Here is a 12,438-nt window from a genome sequence, read left to right as displayed (position 1 = left end):
CTGGAACTTCATTCGTTGTTGTCCATCGACTCTTTTGGCGTCTCGTACAAGTATGGCGACAGTAATATTGTGACGGGTGGCATTTTGACGTGGGAAGGCGAAATAGTTGCCGATGTGTTTCTTTTTAGAAAACAACAGATAAACCAAAACCAACCTTCAGAAAGCACAAACAAGAAATTTGTTTTGACCGAGCTGCTCCGAAAATATCTGATGAAAAATCTAAACTGCAAAGAAGAGACTATTAAACAATTCTAATTTCACTGGCTATTATGCTGTGCGTGATCAGTTTGCGTGTCTTGTGTTTGTGACAAAGGACCGATGATAATTTAAATTCTCTATATTCCAATGTTTTCCAGTTTTTAAAACAAGGTATTGGAACAGAATTAAGAACTTGTAGAAGTATAGTAAATAGTTAGTGCTAGTGCAATTGCATGCAATATTGGGCAGAAACTACAAAAATCATCTAATTTTCAAAAGCATAACGTATTAACTGCTAAAACGGGCTCTGCGTGAAGTTCATTCTTCCGATCGCTTCCCAAAATTTAGTTTTCCGTGGTGTTTTTTCACAATAAATCAGAAACCACACTTAAAAACAGGGGTAGACCGTTGACATTCCGATTAATAAAAAAAACAAAAACAGTTTTTTTTTCAAATTGAGTCATTTTTTGTCCGTAGTGTGGTAGGGGCTTAAACAAAAGCCTATACTTTTGTTAAATTAAATTCATCGAAAATAGAAAGGAAAACAATAAAGTTTAAAAAATGTTTCAAACTTTCACGAAGAATTTTTTTTTGATTATATACAGTGCTGTTTTAATTTGAATTTTTGAGTTTTATTCGCTTTGTCCAGATAAATTAAAACAGCACTGTATATAATCAAAAAAAAATTCTTTGTGAAAGTTTGAAACATTTTTTAAACTTTATTGTTTTCCTTTCTATTTTCGATGAATTTAATTTAACAAAAGTATAGGCTGCGAATAAAACTCAAAAATTCAAACGTTTTTTCTCAATTTGTGTTGATTTTAGACAAACAGTGAGGACAGAACTTGGATCTTTTTTGGCTTTTTTGTCACTCATAAATTTTACCAAAACTACCCAATCAATTTCCGAAAATTCTGATCAAGTTTATTAGCCAAAATTATACCCTAAAAATAACAATTTTGGCTTTTTAGTCAATCAAAAGTTTCACCATAACTACCGAATCGATTTTGAGAAAGTGATATCAAAATGAGCATGCTATGTGGCCCAACAAAATGTAGAATTTTATAATCTTCTAATTTTTGCAGAAATAAACTTGTTCTAAATTAATAGCCAAAAGTGTCATTTTTACATCTAAATTACCAAATATTTCATTTAGAAAAAAAATGAAAAATGATTTGAAAAAACTTAAATGTTTTTCCTTTGGCTACAAAACAGGATAAGTTTAAAATGTTTATGTCAGCAATTGAACCCATAGTTTTCGCGTAACTTACGATTGACTAAAAAACCAAAAATGATAGTTTTTAGGGTGAAGTTCTGGGCCCTAAATTCACAAAAAGAATTTGACCATATTAGTTCTGTTAACATTTTGTGCAAGTTTTGTACTCATCATTTTTTTGTCTGAAATAAACCCGAGAAAATTCGTTTTGAGATTTTAAAAATTTCTTCTGGATAATTTAAATTAGCACTATTGTCAAATTTTATTCTCAAGAACGCGTTGAAATAAATTTAAAAAACTGGTTTTACTGGTATAAAACTTCATTTTTACGTCTTAAATACGAGGTTTTTGTCCTATAACAAGACTGCTATATCGGCTATATATATATCGGCTTAGTGGCATCGTATCGGCGTTCAAATTTATTCAGGAATTTATAGAGAAGCTTTTGAATTCTCATACAAAAAAGCACTGAAATGATTGTAGATGAAACTGTTTGTGCAAGTTCTGCAGCTAAAAATTTGAGAAATTGTTATACTCAATTTTCAATTTTATGGATTCACTTTCAGTTGCGTCTTAGGTGTACATTTAAATTTTTTGTCAGACGGAGGGCGAATTACGCAATTCAATAAAAAAACAAATGGCATAAAAAAGAACAAGGCGTTCAGTTTTAAAAGTGATCTGAATGTTAGGCAATAACTCAGAGAAATAAATTAAATTTTCATTTAAAACGTAATATCTGTATAATACATGGTATAATTTTACTTAGATGGCAACACAATGTTTTTTTTTATTTTTTCGTATCGACAACGCAACATTGGTTTTTCCCCTTTTTGAAATTGAAATATTGAGCTAGGTAAATAAAACTCCCTAGCTGCAAATAGACTGCTAGATTAACTGAAAAATTTATTCTATTTGTCTTCTTCTATGCATTAAAAAATACGACTCTTCTATTTCACATCAAAGCTTTCATCAACTAAAAACCAAATTTGTCCAATTGCTTCCAGTTTCAGATAAAATTCATTCCAAATTCAAATTGAGGCGGTCTCAGACAGTACAACAAAAGTTTCGATCGAATTTCGGTTGCGTAACTAGGCTAATATCTTGAACAAAATGACTGAATTTTTCTCCTTTAATATAATACGAAAGAATTCTGATCATTTGCGAAGTGGCCTTCCAGCAATCGAGAAAACCCATGTGCTCAAAAACGGTTTGATTATCAAAATATGCAACGAGTCACTATGTCAAGTTGGAGCCTCTATCATTACTAGTTTGTTTTCTTTTTTGTCGACTTGATTTAGATACATACCGGCTTGTGATACAAAGCAAGCATACCTTGCGATACAAAGCAAGCATACCATTGCAAGCTAGTGATTAGAAGTTAAAATAGAAATAACTAAGTCGAAAATGCAATTTCAGAAAATTGGCCGAGAAACTCAACCATCAGCAATAAAAAATTTATAACAAGTCGCCTACTGAGCCGCCGAAACAAAAAAAACGCCTTCAGAAATTGTCGTTATAGGAACATTTGAGCAATATAATGGTAAAAGATTCATCTTTACACCACAATCAAACTGTTTTCTTTTTTCAAATAACAGTCAAATTTAACTTCTTTGCACGACACAAAATAAACTGACTAAATCAAAAAACATATATCATTATACGTTAACAGAAACGCCAACAAGTTTAATCGAAACAAATTGCATTTATAAACTTATTCAAAATCTGCATTGAAAGATTGAAACTAACAGGGCGATTGTCAATTATAATATAACTGCTCAATTTTAAAAAAGTAATCCTTGCGTAAAAAATTAAGCCAATAAAAATTAAACAGACAAACAAAATTCGCCAATTCATTTTTCCCTGGAAAACTTTTGATTTCATGCATACTGAAAAAAGGTCCGACAGGGACTCAAAACCCGGAACTTAGGGTACAAAGGCACAGTGTTACCTCAAGACAAAGTGGAGTGGGAAGAAGCCTGGACGTTGTTAAGGTTCAAAAATAAACCAAGTTCAATTTCTCACAGATTTGTAAGAAAAGTTGTCTACGGAGAAAACTTTTAGTTCGGATTAAAAGACACTTGCTTGCTCTCGCAATTGTCAACAGCCCAAAATTAAGGAAACTGTTTTTCGTCCATTCGAGGTTCTCTTTGGTTTTTTTTTTGCATTTGCGACTAAATTTAAACTGTTCGAGTTTGAAATGAAATTATAACAGCACCTTGTAACCCTGGTATTTACTGTTGTGAAGTTAATATTTGATCATTAACGAGTGTAACGACAAAAATTCATGCCCTTTTCTTTTTTTTGAGATTTATAAGATAGTTTAAAATATTAGGATTTTTCTGTTTACCGACGAGAAAACTTATGCTCAAATGAACCTCGAAATTCTTCAATTTGCATAGTTATCTAATCAATGTTACACTCAAATGTCAAAATAAACTTTACAATTTATCTTCCAAATTTTTGCTTTAGTCGAAGGTCAAAAACTTCACAACCGCGTAAATATGAAATGCGATCGATGTCAACCAAATTATTAGTTTTAGCTCTGATATTAAATAACAAATCACAAAGGTTGAAGTTTAATAAACATTAGGACAAGTTAAATTTCATAAATTTGTTTCATTGTTGTATTCGATCTTTTTGCTTAAGAGCACACCAGTTAGCTGAACCTTTTAAGGTCTTCATTCGCAAAGACGAATAATTTTTTGAATTTCAAAACAACTTTTATTTTCTCGGAAGTTTAGAAGCATGGAACCCACGACCTCCATGTCCATAAATTTCCCCGAGGCTCAAAATTTGGAACACAATTCTAAGTCTGAATCACATGGGTCTGGTCTGCACCAATCAGAACGCGCTATCAGCTCCGACCAATCATCACTGTCCTCAATTCGCTCAATGCTACCTTCAAACTTTCAATTTTTGTCTCCTAAGAAACGCCTGCCGATTATCAACAATGTGATGGATTATAGCTTAAATAAGTTCAGTCGAGATTTGGTGGCTGGGCTAACTGTTGCCTTGACCACTGTGCCTTACTGTATTGCCTTGTCAAGTATTTCCGGGTTAGACCCGGAGTACCCGTTAGGTGCCTCGATTATCGGAAACATTGTTTACGCCTTTCTTGGAACCGCCAAAGATCTCAACATTGGCTCTACAGCTGCCGTGGCCTTACTAATGAAGATCTACACTGTGATGGGGTGTCCTGATTACGCGAGGTTCCTAACATTCTACACTGGCGTAATCGAGATCCTATTTGGTGTGCTACAAATGAGCTCGCTGGTGAACTACGTTTCACCAACAGTTTTAAGCGCATTCATTTCTGCAACATCGCTCACAATAATAATCAGCCAAACTAAACATTTCTTAGGACTGACATTTGATTGCTCGGACCGAAGTATCGTCAAATTGTTCCAAATATTCAAATACATCGACAGCATCAATTGGTCTGATTTCTCAATGGGACTTTTTTCCCTCATTATTCTCTTTGCCCTGCGGTTTTTGGCCACCAGGAAAATTTGGCAGCAGAAAAACTACGATGCCAGTTTTTTCCGAATTTTCGGGCTTAAAGTGCTGGGGATTTCTAGTTTGATGTCGAATGTCATTGTTTTAGCAATTGGAATCTTAATTGTCTACGTTTTTGGAGGTGAAATTCTTAACTTGACATTGGTCAAAAGTGGTCTGGATAGTCAAATTTTGACCAAAAAACAACCTCTGCCGTTTTTCGTTAAGGACGAAATTAAAAATAAGACTCTCTCTTTCGACGAAATGTTCCACAGTTCCCAGTTCGGTTTGGTGACAGTGCCACTGCTCGCCATGTTGTTCACGATTGCAGTCGCAAAATCATTCGGACGGAAAAACGAGTATAGAATTGACGTTACGCAAGAGTTTCTCGCGTTTGGTGTCGCAAATGTCGCCGCCTCGTTTTTCAAGAGCTTCCCTATTGCCGCCAGTATATCCCGAACGGCTGTAAACTCCCATTGCAACGTCGCGACGCCTCTTTCGGGTTTGTTTTCGTCAGCTTTCGTTGTTTTGATCGTCATGTTCGCGTCGACTAGTTTGAAATACATACCGGAATCTTGCCTTTCGGCTGTGATTATCGCCTCGGTTATTTTCAGCATCGACGTTCAAACTGTGAAACGAACACTCAGGGTTCAAAAGCATGATTTCGCTGTGATTTTGATAACCATTTTGGCGGCTTTGATTTTTTCACCCGAACTGGCTTTACTTTTGGGTATATTTTCCTCGCTGGCTTTTGTACTAATCCCAATGTCTAAGCCTAACCCAGAAATCGAAGAGTTCAGAAATGGACGATTGCTGATTGTGAGATTCGATCACGGCCTCAACTTTCCCGCCGCCGAAGCTTTGCTCGACTATTTTGTGGAGAAATGGGATTATTACAACTCTGACGAACGGTTTTCAGCCGGAAAACCAAGTCCAAAACTATGTGTCGTAGATCTACATAACATATGCCAGATGGATTATTCGGTTTTTCATGGACTAGCGACAGCAAAGGAGTATTACGAATCACGTGGGACCTTTTTCTATTTTATTCGAGCGAAGCCGAACGTTAAAAAGTTCTTCGAATCTATCAGCGGCGACAACTTGCTTTTAAGACTGAGAGTTTTTGAAAGTTTCGAAGCAGCAGTTGATTGCTACCGAAAAGAGAAAAAATCTTCGACAACTAAATACGCCAGCATGTCGTTGAAGTTCAGCCCTGGACCTGGAACAGCTGCTCTCATGGACAGCCATGAAATGGCATCCCTATGTGGCTCATTGTATCCATAGACTTTTGGACTGATTATGAAAAAAATAAAAATCACATCAAAAATTCCATTTCAGCCCGATTTTTGACTTCAAATATACTACGAATTTGACGTGTATTCCTCTCATGTATCAGATTGAATATTTTTTCAAAGTAGAAAATTTATTAATGAAAGAGGAATAATCCTACACAAGCAACACAGTGTGTTCGGATCGCAAAATTATTTTACCTCGTCTACTGGTTTCGTTCAATACTAACACATTTTTTGGCTGTTTTACAGCTATTTATTTTACTGAACGAAGACTCTCAGCTTGCTTGCGACTGAAGTCCCAGGATAAAATAGAAGTTCCCCAAACTAAATACTAGAATATTTGAATGGACCAAATGACCACATATTACCGAAATGTTTGAATGAACCAAAAATAGCTGACCAAATGTTGACCAAAAAAAGTTATTTTTTTTATTATCAATCAACAAATACATTTTGCTGAAAAAAACCTAATAATTAAAATAGAGTGAGCAATACGACACAAAATTTAGCAAAATTATTGGCTGAAATTAGATTGGGAGCACGCTATTAGACCTTACGGTCTGTTTTCAAGCGCCGCAAGCAAAAAAAAAGCGAATCTAGCATTAGGCGCGCACAGCAAAATATGCAGCTGCTCGAAATTCAAATTTTTTTGATCAAGTTACTGAAATCGAATGTAAAACATTCTAAAAAAAAACGGAACAATTTACCTATATGAAGTCATTTCCTTGGATTTTTAAACAATTAAAAAATCGGGAATCGCCCTATTATCCAAGATTAAAATTTTTAGAAAATAATGGTTAAAAAAGTTCGTTTGAATTTTTGTTGCTATTTTGACGAACTCTGGCCAAATTGGAAAAACTGTTGTAACTAGGTTAAACGCTTGCCTTATTTTTTAAAGAGATCTCTTATGATTTTGGTGTTTTTTCAAGGTTCATCATGTGGTTGTGTGCGGGATGATCAAGAAAAAATCTTTTTGAACAGTTTCAGATGACGGCGTGCGCGTGTGAATCAGCGGGCTCTTCTAAAACGGCTCTTATAAACGGGCCCTTCCGAATGAGTTTTGTTAATCTTTTCAGAATTTGGTATGCGAACAACTGTTAGTGAGAAAATTGAAAATTTTACGCGTAGTTCCCTTATTAAATTTTTTCTCTTTTAACGAAACAAAAATTACGATTTTTCTTTATATTTAACCTCAAGTGGCTTGATTGATGTTATGTCTGAATTGGCGTACGAAAATATCCTGTATTGTGAAGTCGGTTGAACGTATATTTTATATGTCTGGACCAGTTTGACCGGCTCCAAGTACTTGTGCAATTTATGGAGCATTCCGCAAAATTGGATCAATTTGTTCGATATTTTTTTTCCAAAAAGCGTGAAAAATCAACTTTTGAGTCTATATGTTCTCTTAGCTATCTAAAAAATTGCATTTGTACAATTTTTTTGTTATTCAAAGAAATACAGTCTTTCCAGGCTACTAATTTTTCCAAATTTGATTTCTATTTTTTTCGCACAGTTTGTTGTTTTTGCACATCTTTTTGTTGGCCTCATCCAAGACTGCTTGATGTACCTTTGTTAGTTGTAGGCATGTTTCACTTGTTTTATTGATTGTTTTGTCCGCATAAAGATGTAGGTTAATTTGGCTAGTGCTTACGTTGACAGACAAATCACTTACATATACTATGAAAAGCAATGGACCTATAGTTGAGCCTTGCGGTACTGCACCTTCACATTCAAAAAATGAAAATTTGTATTTTCGGATTCTTTATACTGCGTACGATCTGATTAGTACGATTTAAAAATCTTGTTTACAGGTCATCGGAAGCCCATGTCATCGAGTTTTTGAAGTAAAATAGAATTATTAACAATATTATTTGCTTTTTTTTTAAATCTGAAAAATGTGCTCTTTTTATTTCAAATTTTCTATTTTTCTTGAGTAATTTAATTGCATCTGTTGTTCTTCGTTTTTACCGAAATCCCACTCGTCTATGTGACAGCCGTTCAAATTTTTGAAAAAACTGGCTCATGCTATTGTAAGTTAGTCCTTTAAAAAGTTTCAAAATAACTGGCAAAAAAAATTTAGTCTAAAATTTTCACGATCTTTTTTCCTTCACTTTTATAAATTGGTACAATTTTTGCGATTTTTAAGCATTTGTAAAAAATTCCTTTTCAACACATTCTTCAAAAATTATTTCAATTAGGTTAGCAAGTAACTCGTTTATGTGATTTACAAAAACACAATTGATGTCATAGCAGTTTGATTTACACTTATTTTTGATGTATGAAAATCATTCCAGTTCTTATGTAGCTCGTGTTGTACAAAAAAGGTGAGTTTTTCGGTAGAGTCTCGTTTGTTTATTTTATGCCGTGTTCGGTTGTATTGTTTGGTGAATTCAAGTTCTTGAGAAGTTTTTGTACAGAATTTTTGAAAAAATAATCAAATAAGTCAGTTTTAATTTTTTAATTGAGATTTTTGGATTTGAAAAACAGATCGTAATTTTTTGTTTTAAGACGCCAATTTTCGCCACATATTTTTGCCACAAAATTCCGTTTGAAGATTCACAAACTTACTTTTCAATTGTTGGCTCATTTTGGTTTCTCCAGAAGAGGTTGCTTCCTTGCATTATTATGCCAACTTAGTTTTTTTACTTCAAATTTTGTAGAAATCTTTGTTGAACTAGCCACAATCACTAGGCTCATCTGCCGGGCCAATAAGGATACTGTCAAGCTGGTTTTCAAATTTGTTAGCAATTTTACCCTGGACAGATTTTGTTGGTATGTAGACATATGGTACGAATGTTTTTTTTTATTTGAATATTTGCAAAACTGCCTGACATGATTTATATCGAGTTGTCCTTGGTTTCTTATTTTGCAAATGTTTTGGCTCAGTTTTGTACATAAAGAGCCACCCCTCTACCCCTTTTGGAGCGAGAGCAGTCCTTCATTCTTTAGTAGCCTTTTAAACCTAGTTTGATTTTAGACTTTTTTTTTCAGATAATCACGTCTAAGTGAGACAAATTACTGTTGGTTTAAATTTCAAACGTTCTATGAAAACTTCTAACTCATCAGTTTTTGGCCGTAGAGATCTCTTTAATTTTTAAATTTTATTTCTGTCCCTGTTCAACTTTCAATCCGTCTAATTCCGCTTGAGGCATTTCAAGCAGTTCAAGTAAGTTAATTTGTTTTTTTTTCCTAAAAAAAAGTTTGTTTTCAGTTTTTTCCATGGTAACAATTTTCTGATTCAATCATCTATAAAATTTTTTTTTCCGTAACAGAGAAAAAGATACACTTCGTTTCTGCGTAGTTACTTTGGTCCTTCGTTTGTATCCAGCGTATTAACTGGGATTACAGCAAAAACTTGTGCACTTTTTTGAATTTGATGAGAAGTTTTCAGTAGAAATTCTCCCAATAGAAACAAAAACCTTTTTGAGAAAGCAACTTTACACCTTTATAGTGAAATTGAAGAAATCCCAATGATACCGTTCTTTTTTTGGCTTTTTTAAAAAGTAAAACAAAACCATAAAAATTTTTTCTTTTTACCCGTCTTGATTATTAACCTTTCTTTCCCCTTTGTCTTGATTATTAACTGCTTCTTTTCGCAGAAAGCGCGGAATTTTTTCCCCTATCATCGAAAAAAAATTTGAGGAAGAAAAACTCATTTTTCTTAAGATTTAAAATTGTGATGAAAAAATTGTAATTCAAGAAAAAAATATTAAAAATCAGATTACAAAATTGTTGTAAAAATATATATTTTTTAAAAATATATCAGCAACAAAATCAGCCATCGTCCATTTTGCTTTTTAAACCTGCCTGCTATACATCGATGTCTTCCGAAGACACGCGATCGAACCACTGGTAAATTGGATTGATGAAAGAACCAAAAACCACTAATTACTTATTTAAAAGTGAACCAGAGTTAAAAGACTTATAGATACCGAACAAAGTTTTTCAATTTTTCAGAAGTCTAGACAAATTAATTAAAAAACACCATGAACGTGATCTGAAAACCTGAAAACAATTCAAACAAAAACACAACATTAGTGACAATGACATAATTCGCAAACATTTTCGAAAATCATTTCCACAATTCAAAAACTTAAAATTTATTTTTTTGTTCAACAATAAATAGATCAGAAAAAAACTATTGAAATATAGAAAACACAAGAACTAGGACTAGACATTGCTACAAAAATCAAATGATTTTGAACAGCTAAAAAAACTTCGACATTCATTCCCAAAAAAAAAAGAAAATGCGATAAGACAAGAACAATAAGTTGACAGAAAAAAATGGTTTATTAAAGTTTACCAAATATTAAAGAAAAAGACAAGACATTGAACTATTCTTTAGAAAAATATAGTGCAAAAGCAGCTCAAAATTAACTCAACGTGAGAAAAAATTAAACAAAGTTTTTTAATTACCGATCAAAAAAAGGAAAAATGACAAATTCGTCAAGCTATTCTAAACAAAGTTATCAAAAAAATTGATATTAAAAAATTTTGATTTGATAACATTTCAGCAATTCAGAAACTAATTAATTCTGATTTGCTGGCATTTCAGGCCTGCTTGGTTCTCGTTCATTTTTCAGTTGTTGCGGCTACTTTTCAAACCAATACGGGCTAAAAAGCAATGAGAACACATTTTCAATTGTTGTAGAAAAACTTGACAAACAAAAAAAAATGCAAAAACACGTGAACTCAATTACCTACATCAAAAAAATATAATTAAAACAGCTGATTGAGCAAACAAAAGCTCAAAAGGTTAAAATCAAATGTATTGTGCAAACTGAAAATGAAAATGAAAAAATTTGAAACATTTCTGAACAAAAATCGAATCTTTTTTATTAGGAAGGGCCTGCGAATGTGATTAAACTTTGTCCAACACATTTTGTAAGATTTCAACCATTCTGATAAAAACCAACAAAAAAAATTGAAAGAAAAACCTTCGGAAAATGAGCCGACGGAAATAAAGCCGACACTCAAGTGCCGAAAAAAAACCGAAACTTTATTGAAGGAACTCATAACAGGCATACAAGGCCCATACCTTACATGCAAATACTACATTTTCCTTTGCAGTAAAACACATGCGAACAAAATAACGTGCGAATTCTGTGGAAAAAGTTGTTTAGGGGAAAAATTCTAGTACGCGGTTGCAATACCCTTGCTTATCGCAAGGGTACTTACACATTTAGGTAAAAATCGAAAAAGAAAAAAAACTAGGAAAGTAACTCAAAAATAATTCGGTCTTATTCAGTATTCAGTCAGGAGTAATCATTAAAAATGCTTCTCATCATTTGCCTAAATAAATAAAACTGTAATTTATATTCGAAAACGAATTTGTCACAAGATAACATTGCTCCTCCAACGTAAGTTAGAGGAAGACGTTTTGAATCGAAAAGAGTGTTACAGTTTACGAAATATTTCATCAGTTCTTAAACAGTGCTCAAGTATTAACAACTTAATTTCCACTTCGCTTCGTAATAATACGAGCGTTCTAGACTGCTAAATATGTAAACCCAAAATATTTGTCGTCATGATTAACGATTTAACAAAAAAGTTAAATCGGTATGTGCATTGTGGTTAGATCATTGGTATATTGCGGTTTCCCCCGCAAAATTAACAAAGTGTAAGCCGTGGTTCAAAATTTCACTAACAAATAAAAACCGTGCTAAGAAAATTTTTTGTGTAATGAAAAGAAAATCATTTTAATTCGTATAAATTCGAAAAATGACTCCGAAATCAAAAATAAATTTTCCCCTTAAGTGCTTTTATACTTGCGCTCGCTTTTGCACAAGCTTGCCTTTACTGGCAAAATATTAATTACAAAGTTGAGCGAGACTGCTCGTATCTAGCAAGAGCCCTGAATTATTTATTTACTCTTTTACAGCGATGAAAAGTCTTTTGGTTTGAAAAATGTGTAGAAAATAAAATCTTCAAAGAAAAATATATCAATTTTGTTCGTGCCGAATGCGTCAAGTAAAATAAAAAAAAACAATCGATTTGGCGTCTGGTAACGCAATAACTAAACCAAAATGTTAGCCTCAATTCCTTTTGGAATGATTCAATTCGCCGTTCACGTATGATTGCATTACCGGACGCCAAATAGTTCGTTTTTTTTATTTTATATAACCCATGGGAGTAAAAATATAGTTTTTTTTAAAACCTTTGCATACACATTTTTCAATTCAAAAACGCAAGGTTTTAAAAAATCACTGCAAAAAAAATTCATCGTTAATTTTTTTA

General features: G+C 33.1%; 1 protein-coding gene across 1 annotated transcript; it reads left to right on the top strand.

Moving 5' to 3' along the window:
• Positions 1 to 3,994: 3,994 nt before the first annotated feature.
• LOC134847726 (sodium-independent sulfate anion transporter-like) lies at positions 3,995 to 6,336 on the top strand. The gene has a single exon (XM_063864918.1). It carries the CDS (start codon positions 4,160 to 4,162, stop codon positions 6,191 to 6,193), a length of 2,034 nt encoding a protein of 677 aa, XP_063720988.1. The 5' UTR covers positions 3,995 to 4,159; the 3' UTR covers positions 6,194 to 6,336.
• Positions 6,337 to 12,438: the final 6,102 nt, after the last annotated feature.

The sequence above is a fragment of the Symsagittifera roscoffensis genome, chromosome 6 (assembly GCF_963678635.1).
Source record: "Symsagittifera roscoffensis chromosome 6, txSymRosc1.1, whole genome shotgun sequence".
NCBI classification, from domain to species: domain Eukaryota; kingdom Metazoa; phylum Xenacoelomorpha; order Acoela; family Convolutidae; genus Symsagittifera; species Symsagittifera roscoffensis.
The sequence above is the reverse complement of the archived record's forward strand: the minus strand, read 5'-3'. Positions and strand labels throughout refer to the sequence as shown.

Coding starts and splice junctions, on each gene's coding strand:
- LOC134847726 (XM_063864918.1), top strand. CDS start 4,160: ATGGAACCCACGACCTCCATGTCCATAAATTTCCCCGAGGCTCAAAAT.